Raw genomic sequence first — 22,361 nt, forward strand, 5'->3', positions numbered from 1 at the left:
ACTTACTAATGTCTTACATCTGTTATCAACCATCTGGAGTCAAATTAAATGTTCAGAATCAAAAAGATTTTAGCTCCAATTAACAAATTAGTAAATTAAAACAAAGCTTGATTCCAAAGTTCAAGTCAGGGTCACATTTAATTTCAAAACTTATCAAATAAAATCATACAAATGTTAAGAATGGATAGTGGTAGTAAATGCACTTGATACAAATTCATCAAAGGAGAGCAGAAACAGTCATATTGTTTGGGTGATGCTTACAGACCATGGGAATGACAACTTGTACTGCTGCACTCCTGAAAGTTGTCTGATCATCTACTTGTGCTCTGATGTTGCTCGTGGTTTTATTTAGAAGTTTGAATGTTAGGACAGATTTATTTTTTTTAGCTAATTTTGATTCCCATCCTTAGATTTTCAGTGTGCTTGTGGTGTGACCAGATGAGAGGACACCACCAGAGAAATGTTTCAACCAGACACTGAAATGTCTCATGAGGTGTCTCACTTTGTAATACATGTGCTGTGTTTTGACTTCTCCCCAAACACTTTGAACTTAAAAACCACACCGCAAATTGGGGCTATGATTTCATTACTTAAAAAGCAGCTCATTTGATCCTTCAGTTTACAAAAAAAAAGGTTTCCTTCAATGTATTGGTGGTCTGTAAATGTTCTAATGGACAGACTAAGGAGAAGTTAGAATTAGACGTCAAAGAAAGCTGAATTCTTGTGCTGAACGTTTAGGACCTCCATACTAGCACCTCAAGCCTCTTTCTAACTCACAGCAACAATTCTCCATTCAGTTCTAAATGTAAGATGTTAATAAGCACACTAAAAGATGGAACGTTGTATGTTTCTGATGCTTATTGAACTCTGAACCTGAGATCTGTGCAGGAGAAGGTACAGCTGAACCTCTGGAATCCGACTCTGAAGCATGTCACCTGGTCAACAAAAACTGGGCTAGGTGTGCGCGTCACAATGAGGCCTCTAGACTGTTGAATCCACTGAAATACAAACTCCAGACATCCTCAAAAATTTGGCTGCAAAAAAGATTTTACTGCAGTTTTAATACGTTATTTTAAAACCAGCATTTGCATCTTCTCTGCATTTTACATTGAATCAAATAAACTGGACTGAAGGGTGAACAGTTATTCCACCTTTTGTGCAACAACAACAAAAATACACAGGTAGGTAGGTATCTGTCTCCCCTTATGAAAATCAGATCAGGGCAAATGATTAAAAAGAAAAAAAACATCTGTACAGTACTTTTTAACAAAGTCATGAAATACAGGATTCCTGGCTAATTCAGTCGTGTGTGTGTGTGTGTGTGTGTGTGTGTGTGTGTGTGTGTGTGTGTGTGTGTGTGTGTGTGTGTGTGTGTGTGTGTGTGTGTGTGTGTGTGTGTGTGTAAGCCTCGGATCTGATGCCATGGCTTCTGTAGGTTTGAGTCCTGCTCCTCTGGCTCTAAGCCACGTTACTGCTTTGTTTTCATCTTGGTACATTTTGTTACCTCCCTTGTCTCTCAACATGTTGTATTCCTCTATGCTTTCTTGATCCCTCTATCCACTACTAAAGTGAGCAGTTCTGTGGCGGGGTGGCACACACACACTACTTTAGCCAGTCAAGCTTTTTCTATCACTACGATGGCTAGTCCTGCTAGCCTGACTGGCCCGCTCAACAGTTCATATGCTGGCTGGTTGTGTACTGGCTCCCTCTGTCTCTGGAGCTCATTGGTTCTGGTTTGAGAAGGAGAGTTCAAAACGAGGACATGAGAGGGACTCCTCTGAGGCTGCTGTAGTACCGCAGCTTCCCCACTACTGTTGCTATAGCAACAGGGTAGAGTGGGAACCGCCTTGGCACTGTTATTTCCACCGCAGCCTCACTGGTCGGTACATAGGAGTGAGAATGAGGAGGACAAAGTAGTTCAGAAAGAGAGCAGGTGAATGGAAAGGAGGAATGAGTTTTGTTAAGGATCAATGAGTTTCTCCTCAGGAGAAAGAAGGAGAGTTTATCTCCAAGAGGAGACTGTCAGAAAAAAAAAAGAGGGTAAAACCATCGGGCTGGAAAAACAGACTGATCTGTCTTTCTTTTAAAAAAAGAGAAGCTCTTCATCTCCTTCACTAAAAGAGAAAAAGAGGAGCCGAGATCAGGAGAGACCGAGTGAGGTGGGAGCTTGTCTTTGTGCGTCTCAAGCGGGCCGAGGACCAATGAGACAACCAGAGGAGGGCGGATGGGAGGGACATAGTGTCCATCCACTGAAGTCAACAAGAGGACAGTTAGCCTTAAGAGCTCAGACGAGGTCGCTTCCTGGGTGACTGCTCTTCCTCCTCGTCTTCTTCCTCTTCGTCCTCGTCATCAGGGTAGTCCACCAAACCGACCAGGGCAGTCTAGGAGGAGAAGGCAAGACAGTAATCAACAAAGACATCAATAAGACTTAATATGATGTATTCCTCAGGTGCTGTCTGTCTGTCTGTCTGTCTGTCTGTCTGTCTGTCTGTCTGTCTGTCTGTCTGTCTGTCTGTCTGTCTGTCTGTCTGTCTGTCTGTCTGTCTGTCTGTCTGTCTGTCTGTCTGTCTGTCTGTCTGTCTGTCTGTCAGAACCTTGTATGCCTATTCACATTAGGCCAAGGCACACAAGCATCTAACGTTGCAGATTAGTAGCTTCATTTTAATTTTAGGCATGATGCCTTGTATGATGAACAATAAGATTACAGTGGGGGTGATGTTGGTGAAAGATTTTAAATGACTTGAGTGAATGATGTATAAAGATATGGTTACCTTCACGACTGGTGTGGCAGGAAGAGCAACAGTTTTAACAGAGGAAGTCGAGCTGTTGTTTGGAGTGACTGCAGGTGAGGCCGGTGGGATCACAGCAGCTTTCCCATTATTATTGGCACCATTAGCTCCGTTGGCAGCCCCTGCAGGGATAGAGATTATCAATGTAAAGCCAGAAAGGGGGGGGGGTTTCAATCACAGGGAGAAACTCTAAATTGTGATACAAACCAAAGAAGCCTACCTTTTTTGGCTTCCATGTACTTGCCGTAGCTGTCGGAGAAGTCGTCCTCCATACGACTCTTCTCCACAGCCTCCCCATCGTCGTCGTCGTCATCATCGTTGAACCACAACTCCTCATCCTCGTCCAACGACCGTGCGTCTCTACGATATCTACATGAAGATTAAGAAATGAAAAAAATGTAATTAAAGTTGTCACATAGAAAAAGGATAAAGTAACGATGTGATCTTCATGTTTAGTCAACAAACCTGTTGAGTCTCTGACTTTGTCGGTCCTTTTCCTGCTCGTACCGACCCTTCAGGCCCTTGAAAGTCTGGACGTATTCAATGGATTCAAGTGCTTTGTAGAAGTTATCGACAATGTGAGCGATGAGAGACTTGATGTCCTCCTGGAAAGAACAAGACAGGGTGGAAAAGTCAAAAACAACCTCCTTTACATCTCGACATGCTAAACTAACAGACACTGTGAATTGTATTTGTGTATACGCACCACTTTGATGAACTCAAAGAGCTCGATGATGGCTGAGTTGAGAAGGTTGTATCGGGTGCCGTTGTCCAGCAGGGCATTGATGACGGGCTCAAACAGGTTCCCTTTGATGATGTATCGGTTGTAGTACTCGTCCTTTAGACCGATGATCCTGCGCATGAAACGCAGGGCACCTGACAGAAACAGGAAGTACAGTCAAAATAAAGCCCTGTTAAAGAAAACACATAAAGGAGTACAACCAAAACTAAATGCAGGGAGGAAAAGACTAAAGGCCTTTGCACAGTGCGTGTGTTTTTGCGTCTGAAGTTGGCATACATTTCAACCATGTTTGAAGGCTGACTCAATCACTTTGATCAGTCGGTATATTTTTCGGAACAGGTTCTTTATTCCATGTTTTTTCGTATCCATTTCAGTGTTTCCCATAGGTTTACAGCCTTGGGGTGGGGGGGTGTTGGATGTTTTTTCTATCTATCTATCTATCTATCCATCCATCCATCTATCTATCTATCTATCCGTCAGCCAAGCCGTCAGCCAAGCTAGGTCAAAACCTGAAATACGATGGAGACTGGACTTTTGCTGCTGGTCAGGGGCAGAGCGTGGAGCACTTGGGCTCTTTTCTGTACTTGGACCCAGAGCAGGAGATCTACTGCGCCTGCTACTCACAGGAGAGCGATAGTTGCCATCCTCACAGAGATGGTCCTGAGAGATTTTTTTCTGCTTTTCTTGTGGTGGTTGCAACTTTTTGTCTGCCATGTGCAATACAGAGAGCAGATGAGCATTGTAGACACGCGACCATGTAGAGACAGAAATGACATCCCGTCATGTAAATAAGATAAATTGCATACGGCAATATTTAGTGTGTTTAATAAAAGAACAAGGTATAGACCTGATCTATAAGAGAGGTAGCCCTGAATTACTTCTGCTGTGATCTGGCGATATGTAGAAAATAAAATTAACTGAACTTCCAAGGAGGGGGCGGGTGCTGCTGTTTGGGGGGCGCCCCGCCACCTCAATATAATGGTAGGGGAAACACTGCATTTAAATAATTTGGAGGGTGCTTTGAGGAGTTTCTGCCTGAGATAATACAGACCACCATTGACCATTATCTTATATTATTATCCACCAGATTCAAGTGTCTATGATACTTCCATAATCACTAGAAGCATATCAAACAGGACCACTAAAATCCTGAAATACACAGAAGCGATAATCCTGCAGCCCCCTTGTCAGTAGATGAAACTCTACTTGCTCTCAACATGTTTTCAAAAAGGGATGGATCCAGTGATTTCTTTTCTCTTTTTTTTTTTCAATGAGTGAAAGAATCAATAAAAATGATCCTCACTGCTTGATTGCTCCTTTGTCTCATACTGTGATTTTTTTGTAATGATTAGAAGAATAAACATCAGATTCAGAGTACAGGGTTCCTGTGCATAATGTTTTTGCGTATCTGAAAAACATACAAAAAGGACTCAATATGCAAAGCCCACATAATTGGCATTCGAATGTGTGGGGGACTCACAAAGCGCGAGGAAGGTGTGTTTGGAGTTCATGAGCACCAGCACTCTCCTGAGCAGGTCTTTGTTCATGATGTAGGTCTTGATGTGGTACGTGTGGTGCTCCACACAGAAGGTCAGAAGCTCGAGGATCAGTGCCAGCAGCTGAGCTGTCTGGAAGTTGTCTGCACAAAAACAAACAACAAAGCTTCTTCAAAACCAGACAACATGTTTGCCAACATTTCTAAAATTCACAACAAGAGGAAGAAAAACTTCTCAAAATGAAACTGTTCTCTGAACATACACAAGACATCCTTCTTTTTTATGAGTCTACTATGAAACATTGCAGCCACTGCATCATTAAAGCTATTGTTAAGTCGTTTATTTTATCCTTTCTGGTGCCAACAATAATGACAAAACAATAATAGTGATGTTATTTTCTGGCCCAGGAATAGTTTTTTCTAGCAAGCTGGCATGCACAAGATCTTTGCTGTTAGGTGGTTCAATGCAGAGTAATGTAACACTAACCTGGACAGACCGGGTTGATTTTAGTTGATCCCTCCTGCAGATCTGAAAGGTCAGACAGAATGATCAGTCAGATTCTGTATTTATTTTAGCCTGACACTGAAACGTTTAAGATTGGTCCCTGTCCCCAACTCACCTTTTGAGTTTTTATCATGTGCAGTGTTTGCCAGCAGAGGAGCAGTCAGGACATGCATGCAGTACTTGTAGAAGAAACTTAGAAACTCTGTCTTCTCAGTTTTCTTCAGAAAAACAGAAGACAAGAGTTGATGAATGTCAGTGTTAGTGCAAAAAAAAGTTTGCATTTCAGTGGTTAGCATTATGATTCAGTTTTAAAATCAATTTAAGAAATTTGATTTTACAGCAATTCAGCTATTCTTTGGTGCTTACAGCTTTAATTGGATTTAGACTTATCATCATATAATTTCATAGCCTGTGTGTGTGTGTGTGTGTGTGTGTGTGTGTGTGTGTGTGTGTGTGTGTGTGTGTGTGTGTGTGTGTGTGTGTGTGTGTGTGTGTGTGTGTGTGTGTGTGTGTGTTTTTTTTTACTCACATTGGTTGAAGCCAGCATGTTCTCAGGGTCGATGAGTGTCCTGAGAAGACCCATAAGCTGGACGGCCCCTCCTAACTCTGGGTCAGAGTCACAAATCATCTGCTTGATCACAACGTTTATCAGCAACACATCCTGTAAACAAAAACAAAAGAAGAAGACACCTGGTCAGGTTCCTATTGATAATGAACATTAACAAATGTCATGGGATGAAAATGCTACCCTAACCATACTGGCTTTTCTGACCAGTGCAGCGCTTTATTCCTGGAAGGTTAAGATAAGATAAGATAGTCCTTTACTGGTCCCACAACGGTGATATTCAAGTGTCACAGTAGCAAAGTAGACAGTGCAAAAAAATATAAAGCAAACAAGAGCCTATAAAATATCAATTATTTAAAAGTAACCAGCGCCTCAAATCAATAGAAAGGTTTCTATTAGTTGAAGGTCCTGTGGCCTCAAACTTGTTTAAGATCTTGATCCACTGCATACATCAGAGATTGGAGCATAGTTTACCTCTATAACTCAGTATGGGTGAGCACAACTGTAGAGGCCTTTGAAGCTGTCTAAGCACACGAGTAAGCAATATGAATGCAACACAAAACAAACAAGGATAATACTGTATCAATGACTGTACACCACACAGGAAACATTTTAAATTTGTACCAACCAACTTGACACTATAGCAGAATTCAAACATTATCATCAATGTTGAGACATTCTTATAGACACACTATTACTGGGCTACAAATAAATACTTCACACAATCCTTGGAAGAACCACACATTCTTAGTTTTGGGTGTTTTTTTAGATTCTTACATCATCAGTCTGCTGTGGTTCCTGCATGACAAACTCTCTGACCATGGAGGGGCTGAATTCCACCAGGTAAGAAAAGATGTCTGTAGCTGCCGCCCTAACCTGCAGGTCATCCATTCCCTACAAGAAGACAAAACTCAAAAGTTAGAACTTGGATACACAGCAAATACTACACATACCTGGAGAGAGAAAAAAAAACATGGAGTATGCTGGAACAGAGATCAGAAATATTCACTTTCATGCAAAAGCCAACATACCATGACTATTTCAAGAGCAGGTAAAATGCCTAAGTTTGCCAGAGTTTTGAAGAAAGCGTCCCTGTTTTGAGGCTGCAAGGTTTGTGAAAAAGCACAGAATTCCTTGACAAAGTTCACCTGAGGAGGAGAAGAAAAAAAGAACAAATGCAATCAACATTTGACACGTCAAGAGTCATGAGTGTGAGATGAGTGACAAAAATCACCAAGAAGTGTTTCATGCGTGATCTTGCACATCAAGGGGGACAAATATTTCTGGTTTAGTCAATAAAAAGTTTGTTTAACAGATCCCTACAAACTTCTGGTGTAAGGCCTTTCAAAAGGACAATTCAAAAAGTTCTTATTTCAGTGTTGACATGTGTACTACAAACCAATACAGAAAAAGACACTATCACGATAATTATAAAAACAAAAACACACAAACATGTCGGATTTCACAGTGAGCCCTCAACAAATCAATGACCCATATCAGGATTAAATTATATACGTATATTAGATAGCAGAATTCAGGCATTTAACGAGATAGTAACACTAAACACATTTTTCTCTCATAGCAAAAAAAGCCAACATCTCAATACCATCCAAACACTTCCAAAACATTAGCACAGCCTCTCGCCAGGAGACCTGAAGTAGTCTGACTTACAAGCTCTCTTCTTTTACTGTCCTCTGTGGCTTCATCTGTGAGCTGTGCAAACACCTCTGTTAGGAATTTTTCATCCTCCTGTGGCAGAAGAAATCAAGATACCTTCAATTTACAACATTACAAAACTCGATGAACAGAAACATCTTCCACTTGACAAAACACTAAATCAAAAAAGTGCCCGGGCGTCCATGTGCTTGATAATCAGACAATACTTAGTATTCTATACACCAAAATCAATACATTTAAAGATTCCAAATTATGCATTTATCATCAAGGGTGTTCATGTTTAACTGGCAATGAAAACATACAATACAGAGAAATCTCATTAAGCAGTAATTTATTGATACATGTTAGTATAAAGAATAACACAGGTTACCTGGTTTGATCCTTACCTGCAACATACTGACAATCTCCACCTTGTTGAAGAAGATGAAGGAGGTGAGCGTGGACAGGAAGTTCTCTTCAAAAACCGATGGTGTGGGCAGGATGATGTCCTGGATGTACTGAACTCGATATGTCTGGTGGATCTTCTGCCTCAGCTCAGAGTCCGTGATAGGGATCACCTCCTTAAACTTCGCCGTTTTGGTCAAGAATTCCCGGTGCCGTTTAGGCTGAACTAGCGCTGGGTCGTACTCGAGGCAGCCCACCACATCCATGATACAGTCATCAGAGAACATTACCTCAAAGAGAGCTGCTTTATTGAGGAATAATACTCCACGGACAATCTCATAAAGGTGATGTAGACCTTCCCTGTTGTCCAGGTCTTCGCATACTCTGAAAAGACCCAGCAGTTTCTTGATGTAGCCCTCGCTCATCAGGGCCAGGGCAAGTTTTTCCCTGCGGATTGGCGAAGACAAAACAGAGGTGACCAGGTCAGCGATCTCCTCCAAACGACTCAGTTCACATGGAGGCAGCTCCACCAGGTGGCTTGTCTCTGGAATCTCCTCAAAGCGCTCCTCCTCTGACTCATCAATGGGGTCCTGGGTGATGTCCAGGGCAGGGTCCTTGCCTTGAACCTAGGAAACAAATTACATGAAGATAGAACAAACAGGATTTAACAGGAGGCATTAATGTACTGCTTCAGTTAATTGGCTCGACTTCTGTTTGTGTACTCCACAATAAACAAATTACGTTAAATACACAAAACCGGAAACAACTTGTTGACTCTACCTGGCAAATCTTCTCCCAGATCTCATCGCAGCCAGCCTTTTCCTGGAAACTTAAGGCAAGGTCATAATTATCTGCTTCCGACCAAACAATCAGTGTGTCCTGAAAGAGGGAGGAAGAAACTTCAAACTCTGCACAAAGAAATGCTCATCTTATTTACAACATGCATTAGAACACTGAGGTATACACGCAAGTTTTAAACAAGTAAACACAATTGTAAAAGTGGTGTAATGACCATGTGTATTAGTTTCCAATGTTTAATATCAGGACAGATAGTCAGTCTGATTGTATATGCTGCATCATTGTTGCAGTAATTAGCCAGCAACAAGTCTCAGCGTTGTGATATCTGGGACAAAACGTACTTATTCTGAAAGTGTTGAGAATTTCAATCTAACGGGTTTACAAGTCCATGGCCTTTGTAGCTGATCTGTTCTTACCTGTTGTTTCTGATATGCAGTATTCGGGCTTATCTTCGACTCCAACAGTAGTGATCCTAAAACAAAGATACATGAGTTACCTTTCACGCTAACATGTACAAATGATCAAAACATGTTTAGCCAAAATAACTTAGGATAACTAGTGAAGGTTACCTTCATTAAACCTGCCCATCAGAGAACAATTAACACTGAAGAGACAATGTTCAACGGTAAAGTTGTAATGGTACAAAGTTGGACTAATGACAAAATAGCGTGCTATACATGACAGGCCCCATTAAGGTTTATTTTTCACAACTTACCAATCACACATAATGGTTTATTTTGCTGGGAATGATAAGAAAGTACGTTTCAGAATAGACTTTGAAGGCCCCCCCATGCTAGGATCACGTCGCCTGCTAATGCAACGAGCTTGCTAGCAAGAGCTATTTCATAAAAGATTGCCTTTAAACCAGGGCTAGTGTCGACACTGGATGTACACACAGTACGAAACCAATGGTTCCGTCCGCTACAGCATGGACCATGCAGCCAGCCCAATAAGTAAGCCCAGTGCACTTAGTGGTCAATTGGAAGCCTTGTGTCCGAACAACCAAGCGGTAGCATGCAAACGCTAACCATTAGCAGCGTCAATGTGGCTATGCTAACTGAGAACTTACCGTCTGATTCGGCCCGGACCAATAACGATATCCCCTTCAACCGTTCAACAAAGGTTGACGAAACATGTCCGGTACCCCGATCGTCCCACTGCCGGTCTTCATTCAGCGTATAAACTTTCACTCTCCGCCGAGTGTCCGACATGGTTAACCGAGTCCGAGCTAGCAGGCTAGCTAGCGGCTACCAAGCGCTCACCTCACCCCGTCTGGTGTTTTCTACCCTCGACCTGTTAACTTTGTTCCCACCTGCATGTTATAAAAACATGCACGTCTTTTATAAAGTTCACTGTAGCAGTAAAACACGCCGGTAGTTATTCCATAAACACATTACGTTTACGACGTTAGACAGCTTGACAGGAGGCCTCTTTTTCAAACAGTGAAATTCACAGAGAACACAACAACTCTAACGGCCTTCTTGCTAACGTCCACAGACCGCCATCTTGTAATCCGATCTTGTGTTCTTTTTCTTCCTCGACGTCAATCAAGCGCTAACTGCCGCGGGGTCTCCTCCTCCGAGCGACATCATCCAATGGAAAACCCAGTTCAACGCGCCACCTACAGGCGAGACAGGGAACTGCAGCAGTTGCTTGCAGGTTACATGATATACACACATGTAACACATGCAATATTTCAGGGTACTTTTTCCATTGGTAGCAACTATGACAAGGCAAAATACGAGCCTCTACTAATGAATAAATACACAGCAGGCGCTACAGATCACTGTGCACCAAAACAACCAGCCATAAGAACAGTTTCTTCCCCCAGGCTGTCACTCTGATGAACACTAAAACACAACAGTGTCATACCTGTCAGATAAATACACTCTGTAAATATACATGTAAATATACAATGTAACAATTCTCCAAGCAGAATTCAAAAATTTTTATTTATTTTATTATTTAAAGGCCCTGTGAGGAGCTTTGAAATGGCTGAGAAACAGACTGAAAATGATACTGATGCCTCTTTATAACCTTCAATAGCAATTAAGTCCATCAGCAGCAACACTGGCACCTTCTCTGTTGTAATTTTAATGCCTGAAACTGCCCTGGGGGGGGGTTGGTGTCAGACCAGATGATGGACATCTCTCTTCAGAAACAACCTTTATTTGACTGTTTCATGGAAAATAACCACATTGCCTGATAAAGCTGACTGTTAAACACGACAGGATGAGGCTTTTGTTGAAAACACTACTTTTGCATGTATTGGACAAGAGGTATCACTTTGTCCACAAGGTGGGCGCCAGAATCGATACAAAACAAAAGTTCCTCACAGCACCTTTAACTACTATTTTTTTTAATGTAAAAACTACCTCTGCTACTCACCACTGCACTATTATCATATTACTTTAGTCTGTACATATTAGTCATGCCTATTTGTTGTTCTTTTGTATTTATAGCTGATGTTATTGTAATTATATTTTTATTTTTATTTGTATGTCTTATTCTTATGCCTTGTACAAAGAGAGCACAGTTTACCAAGTCAAATGCCTTGTGTGTTCAAGCATACCTGGCCAATAAAGCTGATTCTGATTCTGATTTAAAAACTACACAACCAGTCAAAAGTTTGGACACACCTTCTCATGCAATGTTTTTAATTTATTTTAAATATTTTTGACATTGCAGTTTATTATTTTATTTTATTTAACCAGAAGAAAACCACATTGAGATTACAAATCTCCTTTTCAAGTGTGTCCTGGCCAAGATCAGCAGCAGCACATTCCATAAAAGTTACAGACAAACAACACATAATTCTAAAACATTACAACACATCATGGGTTTCAGAACAAAAGTAGTCAATCAAAGCATCTACAAACTGAAGCATCAAAAGTTTAATACTGAAGACATCAGAACTGTGAAATAATATGGTTTTGCCATGATATGGATGACAACAGTAGTCAAAAAGGGCTGTCCATTTTGTACTAACCCTACCTCTGAACAACACAACTAATAGAGAATAGAATGTAGAATAGATTGCACTTTATTGATCCCTAAGTGAAATTCTGTTGTTGGCAGATGAAATTATAAAAAATCACATGAAAGTAAGTCATTTGGTGTCTGTTAGCACATCTCTCATTGGCTAGAGAGTTATGAAGGCTAATGGCTGCAGGGGTGAATTATTTTCTGTAGCCTATCTCTCAGTCCTGCAGCGCAGAGAGATGAGCCTTCCAATGCCGCTGTTTCTCTGGTCCACAAAGAAGTTGTGAAGTGAATGATCTGTGTAATTTAGAATGACCTCTAGCTTCTTCTGTTTGCATCTATCCACCACAGCCCACAGTGAGTCCAACCTGGTCTCAAACACATTAAGAAGGAAAGTCATTCTACAAATGAACTCTTGACAAGGCTCATGTTTATTAGAAACCATTCCAGGAGACCACTTCATGAAGCAGACTGAGAGAATACCAAGAGTGTGTAAAGCTGTCATGAATGAAAAAGGGGGCTACTTTACAGAATCTAAAATATAAAACATATTCTGGTTTGTTTAACACTTTTTTGTTAATTCTATAATTCTATACATGTGCTTTCATAATTTTGATGTCTTCAGTATTAAGCTACAGTGTTTCAAATAGTTAAAATAAATACGAACCCTTGAATGAGAAGGTGTTTCAAAACTTTTGACTGGTAGTGTATATCACCAAATAATGGCCCCCAGATGTTACATTAAAAAAATACAGAAATGAGACGCAATCATATTCTTTAAAATAGGATTAGAAAACATGACATGTGCTTTTCCACACATTTTGTATAAAAAAAGTTGTCTATACAACCAACAAGTCAAACAGCTGATTTATAACTTGTAACCCCCATCTCCTCCTGCTACTGTATCAAAGCATGATTCAATCCATCCTCCTGTATTGTTCCACCTGCTTCTTCAACATGTTATCTGTTAAAAACAAGGCCAAACTCACACGCATAACCACCACAGCTTCTAAAATAACCGGTCTCCCCACACCAAACCTCACAGACTTAAACAACAGGGCCATCAGACGCATCGCAACCTCAATAGAACAGGACATCACTCATCCACTCAACACCCACCTCATCCCACTCCCTTCAGGTCGCAGGTACAGGGAACCGAGGTGTAGAACGGCTCGCCTTGGCATAAGCCTGATCCTTGATCTTTGTTGGCTATTTTGTACTCTAACAGGCTTCTAAATAATACGCTGAGTTTAATTTAAGTCTTTGGCATGGTTGTTTTCTAAAGAGAAAAAAGAGAATGTTCACCCAACAACGTAAACATTAATCGCTTTATTTACACATTACTCGCATACTGTGTCGTCTAAATAATACGCAATCAATGAAACAAACAATGAAATTAAAAAATAACACTATTACAGCTCTCCCACCTTTTGGTCCACATTTGGAGTCTAGCACAGTGGACATCAGTTTGAAAATAAAAACACACATGAACAGCACAACACACCGTCTGTCTGGGTAACAGCTGCTAGATTACTGTACTGAGGGAGCCCCTTTTTGCTCCATGTCACACTGTTTGGTGAGCTAAATAAAAAAGAAGACACCAATAAAGGGTTTGCTTGATACAAAACAGATTTATAATGGTTACAATTGTTTGTCTTCTGCTCATTGCATCCAAGTGTTCATCTCAAGTCCATCCTGGTTCAGTGACAGCCGAATGATGCAATCAAAGAGCAGAAGTCGACTCCGTAACAATTCAGGGTCAAACTTCTTCATGTGCACACGGGGGCTTTTGATTTGGCAGACTTCTCAAAAGGAGTGTTTGTGGCAAAGTCTCCCCAGTTTAAATCCATCTTGTGTGTCTTGTGTCACAAATCGGAGCTGGTCCCGTGACTGTTGCTGGAAGTCATGGAGATGCTCTGTTTCTCGCTCATCGTCTTGATGACTGTCGCTGCAGGAGACTGGAGCACCTTCCGTGAAAGTCTCATCCTGCCGTCTGTTGGGTCCCGTCCAAAGTACTTGACCTGTTATCAAGAGTCCAGAAAGAGACAATACGTCATGAGTGCAAAGAAGGGGACTATTTTTGAGATCACAGAGTACAGTTACTGACACCTACCTGTATCTGCTGGTCCACCTCTAAACCTAGAGCACTTGGATGTTTGATCTAATAATGGAAAATACAGAGGAATTAGTAGAAACACTCGTAAATATGTAACACACAGGCAAACAATATCAGAAGCACATTAACTGACCCGTTTGTGGTCCAGTTGTGAGTTGTGTAGCAGGACGGCACTCATGTTGGGTAAAGTTTCACCATCACACCAATGTCCCTGAGGAAGAGCACGAAAAACTTAATGAGCTGTTTGAACACTAAACACCTGAACTATCTGTAGTTTTGTTTCAATTGGTGCTTCTGACTTGAATCATCTACAACATTTTAATGTAGTGCTTTACTTTATCTCAGTGATGGTGGCGGTGTAGATGGCACCAAACTCCAGCTGATGTTCTTGCTGCAAAACCAAACAGAAAAACATGTCTTCTCTTTTCATACACACGTGCAACTATGATTCTTCATAGAACTGATTCAATTTCACGTTAGCTTAGACTCACATCGTCTTTGCAGATGTCACCGATGAAGTCCTGGGCTTCATGCATTGCTCCTGGTGTAGGTGCAAACACTGAGAAAGTCTCCTCGTCCACCTGGTTTATTGTAACACCTCAAGATGGAAAAAAAGATAAATCTATAATTTCAGTCTGATAAAAAGAAAACTTTTTCACAAAGTTGTCATATCTTCAATTGGCTATCTAATTCTGACAGATATGAAGTTAACACTTGACTTCACCTGTTTGTGCCTGCAGCTTGCGAAGGTTGTAGCCACCTGGACCAACGAACCGCGCTCGTTTAGAAACAGGCACCCGAACATTTTCTGAAGACATAATAAAATGTATTTTACATCAGCTTTCCACAATCAACTTTTGTAAAAATCATAACAAGTTTCCTTTTTCAAACACAAAACTTACCAACAACAGGTCCGTTCTCTTTCCGTGTCTCTCTGGGATGTGCTATACATTTATTCATGATACCCAAGATCTCCCTCTTTGCAACTGGAACATTAGATTATTGAAACAAAGGTCATTCATCCAGCAAAAGATATTTGTATTCTTCATTTCTTATCTTAAAATGTTGAGTCTTATGGTCATCTGAGCTCACTGTACCTGTAGCCTGCTGTATGGCCTCCATGACCAACTTCAGAGGCAAACCTGGGATCTTTACGTCAGCCTAAGGGTAGAATAAGATGTGGAAAATATGAACAATGGCAGCTTAAAGTAAGCTGCACAGTTATAGTATTGGTTATAGGACATTGTATTAAAAGGCTGTGGAACTAACTCCTTTAAAACATCAAATGCCACTGGTACTCAACAATATAATGATTTCATGTGGCTCTGACTTGTACGCCACACTCATTTTTTATGTTAATAATAAAGAGAATTCAACACCCTTTGGCACTATCTTAAATAAGCCGTCAACCCAATGTTTGCTGAAGCACCAAATTGAAAAATGAAGGAGGAGCCACAACATTTAAAGAACTTGCAGACACAGTACCTGTAAAGCAGTGATGCCCTTGTTTGTTCCTGCCATTTTGAAGTCCATATCTCCAAGATAGTCCTCTATTCCCTGTTTAGAGAATCATTATTGGCTCACAGAACATCTCAATTAAAACTGAGCATGGGCAATAGTTATATGTGTTTATCCATCTTAACGCTTACTTCCACTTGTTAGTGATAAAAAGTGTGTTACACTAATGAACCTTTATACAGAAGAGTTTGTACCAGTATATCAGTTAGTAATCTGTAGTCCTGGATCTCAGTGGGTTTCTCTGGATTGGCTTTGGAGATGAGACCAACTGCTACACCGGCCACAGCAGAAGTGATGGGAACACCTGGAAACACAGATTCAGGAACATTAGCTGTTATTCATCTCCCACTTATTGAATGTGAATTAATGTTCAAATACAATAATTTGAATAAAATATGCTTGAAAATATTGTATTTGGTTGTATTAAATACAAGATAGAATTAAGTGGTGTAATGGGATATATATTGATACAGAGTAAAAGAAGGGTAAAAGTAAATATATATAATACATATATATGTATTAATAGTTTCATTAATTCAGAAAGCTTTGATTTGCTGTGTTCCCATTATTCTACAGTACCTGCGTCCATTAGTGCGAGGCTGCCTCCACATGCTGAAGCCATGGATGAGGATCCTGAGAGGAGAGAATGTGGTGCAAACAGAGGGAGCAAGAAAAAGAAAGGCATTCAGACAGAGTCCCTCAGGTTCCTGTCTGAGACATCCTGCCAGACAATGAACACATTTCCTGTGTCGACAAGTGCCGAAAAACTGTGTCACTGCTCTCACCGTTTGATTCCAGCACCTCAGAAGTGACCCTGATAGTAAAAGGGAAGTCTTTTGGGATGATTGGTCTCAGAGATTTTTCTGCCAGGGCCCCTGAGAGTACAAAAACACATACATACACACAGACCTTTGTCAATATGACGGGTGTTGTCAAAAGAGGTTGTCAGTCGCTGAGTATGAGTAAAAGATGTAACAGTTGGCACAAACCGTGTCCAAGCTCTCGCCTGTTGATGCCTCCGACCTTTCCAACCTCATTGGTCGCATACGGGGGGAACTGAGAATAAAGTTTCATTTTAAGTTTAAAGAATAAACCACATGTTACAAAATCATGAATCCAATGTCACAGGTACAACTTCAGAAATAGAAACCTGATTTTACTCACTTCATAATGAAGCATGAAGTTTTTGTCTTTGATGCCACTGGAAAGAAAGAGACAGAAAGTTGAAATACTTTTAATGGTTTACCTTTTAATAAGTATGGCTTACTTAGAGCAACACATACATGAGCATGGAGATGTGGACAATTGTGAAAATGAGGGATGATTTTACCTCAGAGCTGTGGTGATGATATCTGCTTTAACTGTGGATTCCAATGAATCAAATGTAACACTGCATAATACCTGCAGGGAAAGGAAGAGAACAAGAATTACCCTAGACCAGGGAAGCATTTTAGCTGTACAAATTTGATTTTAGAGCAAAAGGCTCTTTGGACACCACCTTGCTTTTTCATTTAATCTTTCAAAATTAGAGAAACAACCCTGAAAACACTTTGGTATTTAATTTTGGCACTATGGTATCTTTTCTACTCACCTGTGTTTGTCCTCTTTGGAACAGAGCCGAGCCATGCAGAGGTTTAAAAAGGTCAACATCACAAGAAATGTTTCTTAAAGCTGTCAACTCCCTCCCATCACATCTACAAAAAAACAAGATGTTGCATGAATTAAAAAGGTAAATCATGTGTCACGAGAATATACATTCAGTCGTAGATCCTGCTTACCTCTTGTACTCATTAAGCGCCAAATTGCGGAAGGTTTCCTTGCTCACAATGTTGAAGGATTCAATGATTTCAAATGGCTCTGCCTGGGGGAATCTTTCTACAGGAGGAAGACATGAATTTAGAAAGTTCAGCTGGCAGAATGAACACATACTTAGTACACAGAGTCATTTCACACAAGGTATTAAATGCAAATGTATCAATATGAGAACAGCTCACTTAAAACTGGTTTCATAAAACACACTACATTGAAGAAGACCTACCTTTAAGGCTCTCCTCAGTTTCTAGTCGAACTTTGTTGATAGCTTCATCCCTTGAAATCTAAGATGACATGAGAGGACGAGATAAACAGAGTACTCTCACTCTGAAATGCATGAAAACTTTCATATCACAGACAAGAAAACATTGGAATTTCTGATTACTTTAATTACTTAATTTTAAACAAGGGGGAAAAAATCCTCCATTATCAGTTCATATGGCCATTTAAACTAATCTACATAAGCATTCAGCTGTAAAGACAAGAGATAACTTGAATTAGCACATGGAGGAAAACAACAGTCTTTACCTTGTCATGGGTGTAGTCAGTGAAAACTCCATAGATCCTCTCAGAAGATATTCTGCATGCAAAAAAGGAAAAACAGTTAAAGCTATCGTCTACCATTCTAAAATACCTGTTTTGTCACACAATTATTGAGCAACCAAGCTCAAATACAGCTTATGAAGGTCTCCAGTACAACAGGCAAACCTGATACAAGTTACAACTCATTAAAGGCGCTATCAGGAGTTTTGAACTGGCTGAGAAACAGACTGAAACTGATACTGATGCCTCTTCATGACCTTCAAAAATAAACAAGACCATCAGCAACAACACTGATGCCTGCTCTGTTGACATTTTTAATGCCTGAAATCGCTGTGAGGGGTAGGTGTGAGACCGGATGATTGACATCTCACTTTAGAAACAGCATTTGTTCGACTGTTTTCATGGAAAATAATCCCATTGTGTGATGAATTTGACTGTTGGAAGACAACAGGATAATGTTTTTGTTGAAAACACAACTTTTGCATGTACAGGATAAGAGATAAGAGCCATAAGTTTGTCTACAAGGGGGCGCCAAAATCGATACAAATCAAAAGTTCCTCGCAGCAGCTTCAACAATTTTTATCTAGGATAAAGTCCCTCAAAAATAATTGGTTTATTTAAAGAATTATATTACTATCCATGTATAACTCTGCCGTATCCCACTATCATTGTATTGCCTATGTATTCTTATACAATAGATACTAGTTTAACCACTGGGCTTACTGTCTAACATGTTCCACCATGTCATTTGGGGCAGTGAAGACCTTGACAGGGGTGCGCTTGGTAATCTTCTGTTCTCGAACCAGCTGCTGGATGGCCAGTATGATCTGCTGGGTGTGTTTGACTCCCACCTTCACTGCATGGCAAAAGTCCTGCTGCAGCAGATTCTCAGCTGACGCCTCAATCATCACTGGCAGACAGAAAAGAACATTAAAGAAGCCCTCAATGATGAAATCCCCATAAAGAGAGACAGAAGAAACGCTTGATAACCTGAAAGACTGAGCTGAAATGTATAGGCGCTAATCATAGTCATTGTGATGTCATCCACATTTAGGCAAGCTATACTGAATGTTGATAACTTGGTGCTGTTAATGCTTACCATCACACATAATACAGTGACTGAACTAAAGTAATAAGTAGTCAAAACAACATAAAACGGACCTTAAAATCTTTAAATAATGTGATATATCTCAAATGATAATCATCACATTACTTTGCTGATGTGAAAAAACTTAATCTTCCATTTTCATTTCATTTTGACTCTTCAGATTTTAAATAACAGAGTAATAACTTGCATATTGATTATATGTAAATGAACATCTGTGCTTCTTTGGGAAGTTTTCATGTTTTTACTAACTTACCAACTTGACTGCTGGGCGCTCCAGCTACAATCAGATTCAGACTGCTGGAAGCCATCTCTCGCCTGGTGGGATTTATCACCAGTTCTCCATCTACCATGCCAACACGCACAGCTCCTGAAAAAAAAAAAAGATGCCCCCAAGCTATCTTTGAACAAACCTGCAATAATTTACTCTAAATAAAAAATGAACAGGTTATAGTCTGGCTGCAGCCTACCTATGGGTCCATTCCAGGGGATGTCAGACAGAGCCAGAGCAGCAGAAGCTGAAAGAAAGATAGTTTCAGCTAAGAATCCAAAAAACTAAGCTCAATGAAAGCATGAATGGCTGTGCAGGAACTCACCTGCATTGATAGCCAACACATCTGGATCATTGACTCCGTCAACTGCCAGCAGGTTACAAAGAATCTACAAACAAAATGTTAGAGAAAAATTGATATCATCTTTGTACATCAAGGAAAGAGAGCACTCTTAATATTAACTTGTGTAAAAACTATTAGTCTGAGCTAACCTGGGTGTCATAAAAGTAACCAGAAGGGAACAGCGGCCTTATGGATCTGTCTAAAGAGTGGAGACAATGTATGCATGTTATATAAAGCACTCAGGTCAATGGCAATATAGCAAAACATACCTGCTACATCAAATATATAAATATGACAATACACATTCTTGTGGATTCACCTATTAGTCTGCTAGTGAGGATCTCGTTGTCTGTAGTACCAAGCTCTCGCCTCAGATAGTTGGTAGGGATTCGACCTGCAGCAGCTGCTTTCTGTCTATAATCCACCTGATAATCAAAGTAGACGTTCAAGTACTAGACAGTCGAGAAATATGCTGCCCTGATGCTTTTTTCATAGCATAGACCAAGACTCTTCTGTACAAGAGTCTACAAACAAATATGATTCTGATAGTAAAAAACATACCACAAGAGGCATGAACTGTGATGGAGAAGGTTTAGTTTTGCTCACAGCAGTCACCATCACAGAGGTCTCTCCCAGCTATGAAGAGAGAAAAAGATCATATATGTTACCAAAACAATATATTAAAAAATCAATGTATCAAACATAGGTAGATAAATATATATTACCACTGAAACGCAATATTGGCTAAACAGAAAAGAGCCTTATTTTGGACCTGTGATATTACCTGCCTTGTTTATTATAATAATTGAAAATGTGAGTGTAATACAAACCTCAAAGTATTAGTGCTCAACTAAACTACAAAATGTGAAATTGCCAAGGGTATTCCCTTCGGGTATGAAGGATGAGTGCCTTATTGGAATAACAATACCTAATCTGTGAACCCTGAATAGTCATGTTGAAGATCCATCAGATGATATGTATACAAAAAATGTATAATGTGAGAGATTAGACATGTTCTCTTATTTTTTGTATTGGCGAAATATTGGGTGGTCAAATAAAGCTCCTATCCCAACTAACAGAGCTCTATAATCTGTCATCTTAATCTAAAATACCATACACTTTACAGAAATGTAAAACAATTCCAAAATAACTGTTAAGGTGCAATTCGACCAAGAGTTCCGGGGTCTTTTAGCCCCCAGAACTCTTTCCCCGGAACTAAACGGTTCCTGTGACCCCATTGTTGTCTACGTTTGGACCGCGGGCTGAAGTCCAGTGTAGATTTTGCAAATCAGGCCAGTGATGTTTGGAGAAAAAAAATATATTAAATAATATTTTGAAATCTTAATAAAAACTAAACTAGTATGCATTCCCAGGAACTCCCTCTGTGTTTCAACAACTTTGTAAACTCCTCAAACACCATTACATTCAATCCAAAGTCCCAGGACCTTTGAAAAGTACTACCCAACAAGCAGGGGCTGTCAGGGGGGAGATTATCTACCCCTGAACTAAATTTAGACCCTGGTTCCTCCGGTCAAAACACTCGTAGTTCAGGGGTAAAGTCCCTAGTTCTGGGGTAAAGTTCCTGCAGTGGAAAAACGGCTTAAGATTTGAAAAACAGAGGAGGAACCTCAAGGTGTGCAGCAGAGAATGGAACTTTTTTCATGACAGCCAAGCATGCAATAGATGTATAGTATAGTATACTGTATAGTGTGCACAGTACACAGTTACATTGATACAGTAGTAAGACAATATGGAGATTTTGAGAAATCAACATGCAGACATTTACTCAATGAAATATACAAGGAGGACTTTGCTCTTCTAGCACTTGTTTGTTGAAACTGTTTACAACTTTTCCATACCTTTACTACTGCTGATCCATCAGCAAATCGAGCAAACCTCCCTGAGGAGATCTCAAGTTTCCTGCAAAATGAAAGGAAAAGATTGAAATAGTTGTACTTGAAGCAGTCATTCTGTATCCTGAACATCAACACATTGATATCTGTTTTTTGGTCCCGTGCAGAATGAATTTAGTCAAAATAAGGATGCTGGAGTAGGGATATACTCAATCAGCATCACAGACGCCCATATAAGTCAAAGTTATCGTGTCTGTCTCAGTGATGGTGTTTCAGAGTAAATGGAAACTGGGAAAGTCAACTCACTTCTCCCCAAGGTCCACTCCCAGGCTGCGTGGATTACCGTGGGCGCTGTAAACACTTTGGTGACATAAACGGACATGGAGGCGGGCAAACGAATGCCCGAGTCGGAGTAAATATCTCATATCTGAAGACAAATAAAACAAAACAGAGAGAATACAGCAAGTGCCTTTACAGTTTAGCTATGCGCGTGGAGGCGTCCATGACAGCTGCACGCACGGAATGACGTAGAGCAACGCGCCATCTGATTGGACCAACTGAGTTGGTGTGTGACCTCAAATATGTCCGGACTATTCCGATACACAAAGGTTCCTTTTAACACAGTATCAGGTTCTTGTCTCGTTTTTCACCTGGAACTAACAGTGAGTATTTTATCATGATGCATTATTTTGAATTAAAGTATCATCATGAAAAAAGGTACAGGTTTGTGTTCAGTTGTCCAATTAGGTAGAACAATCCACAGTAGGCGATAACCAAGGTGTGGAGTCAGGGGCGTTGCAAGGCATAAAGCTCTACTGGGGCACAGGCCCCCTACTATTTCCCCTTCCTCGCACACACACACA

General features: G+C 40.3%; 2 protein-coding genes across 2 annotated transcripts; both read right to left on the reverse strand.

The window, feature by feature from the left end:
* Window positions 1–119: 119 nt before the first annotated feature.
* ppp4r3b (protein phosphatase 4, regulatory subunit 3B) lies at window positions 120–10,739 on the reverse strand. The gene is made up of 16 exons (XM_034681913.1): window positions 10,025–10,739; window positions 9,372–9,427; window positions 8,938–9,036; window positions 8,160–8,783; window positions 7,768–7,845; window positions 7,128–7,244; window positions 6,874–6,990; window positions 6,061–6,192; window positions 5,647–5,749; window positions 5,514–5,555; window positions 5,012–5,170; window positions 3,496–3,665; window positions 3,255–3,394; window positions 3,010–3,158; window positions 2,772–2,911; window positions 120–2,381 (listed from the first exon to the last, which is right to left on the reverse strand). Exons 1-16 carry the CDS (start codon window positions 10,164–10,166, stop codon window positions 2,277–2,279), a joined length of 2,373 nt encoding a protein of 790 aa, XP_034537804.1. The 5' UTR covers window positions 10,167–10,739; the 3' UTR covers window positions 120–2,276.
* A 2,512-nt stretch (window positions 10,740–13,251) lies between these two features.
* Window positions 13,252–22,043, reverse strand: LOC117811742 (polyribonucleotide nucleotidyltransferase 1, mitochondrial). The gene is given in 29 exon segments (XM_034682184.1): window positions 13,252–13,958; window positions 14,051–14,098; window positions 14,187–14,236; window positions 14,239–14,264; window positions 14,389–14,444; window positions 14,545–14,651; window positions 14,778–14,861; window positions 14,956–15,039; window positions 15,151–15,214; window positions 15,539–15,610; window positions 15,766–15,875; window positions 16,151–16,204; window positions 16,357–16,446; window positions 16,561–16,627; window positions 16,736–16,772; window positions 16,902–16,972; window positions 17,163–17,265; window positions 17,350–17,446; window positions 17,610–17,667; window positions 17,912–17,963; window positions 18,650–18,836; window positions 19,288–19,401; window positions 19,502–19,549; window positions 19,628–19,691; window positions 19,795–19,844; window positions 19,965–20,070; window positions 20,207–20,281; window positions 21,505–21,565; window positions 21,805–22,043. Coding segments are annotated over 29 exon segments (2,310 nt in total). The 5' UTR covers window positions 21,924–22,043; the 3' UTR covers window positions 13,252–13,802.
* Between the last annotated feature and the right edge of the window lie 318 nt (window positions 22,044–22,361).

The sequence above is a fragment of the Notolabrus celidotus genome, chromosome 4, assembly GCF_009762535.1.
Source record: "Notolabrus celidotus isolate fNotCel1 chromosome 4, fNotCel1.pri, whole genome shotgun sequence".
Classification (NCBI taxonomy): Eukaryota; Metazoa; Chordata; class Actinopteri; order Labriformes; family Labridae; genus Notolabrus; species Notolabrus celidotus.

Coding starts and splice junctions, on each gene's coding strand:
- ppp4r3b (XM_034681913.1), bottom strand. CDS start 10,166: ATGTCGGACACTCGGCGGAGAGTGAAAGTTTATACGCTGAATGAAGAC. Junction 6,991..7,127: donor CTGCTCTTGAAATAGTCATG/GTATGTTGGCTT, acceptor GTCTTCTTGTAG/GGAATGGATGACCTGCAGGT. Junction 3,159..3,254: donor CAAAGTCAGAGACTCAACAG/GTTTGTTGACTA, acceptor ATCTTCATGTAG/ATATCGTAGAGACGCACGGT.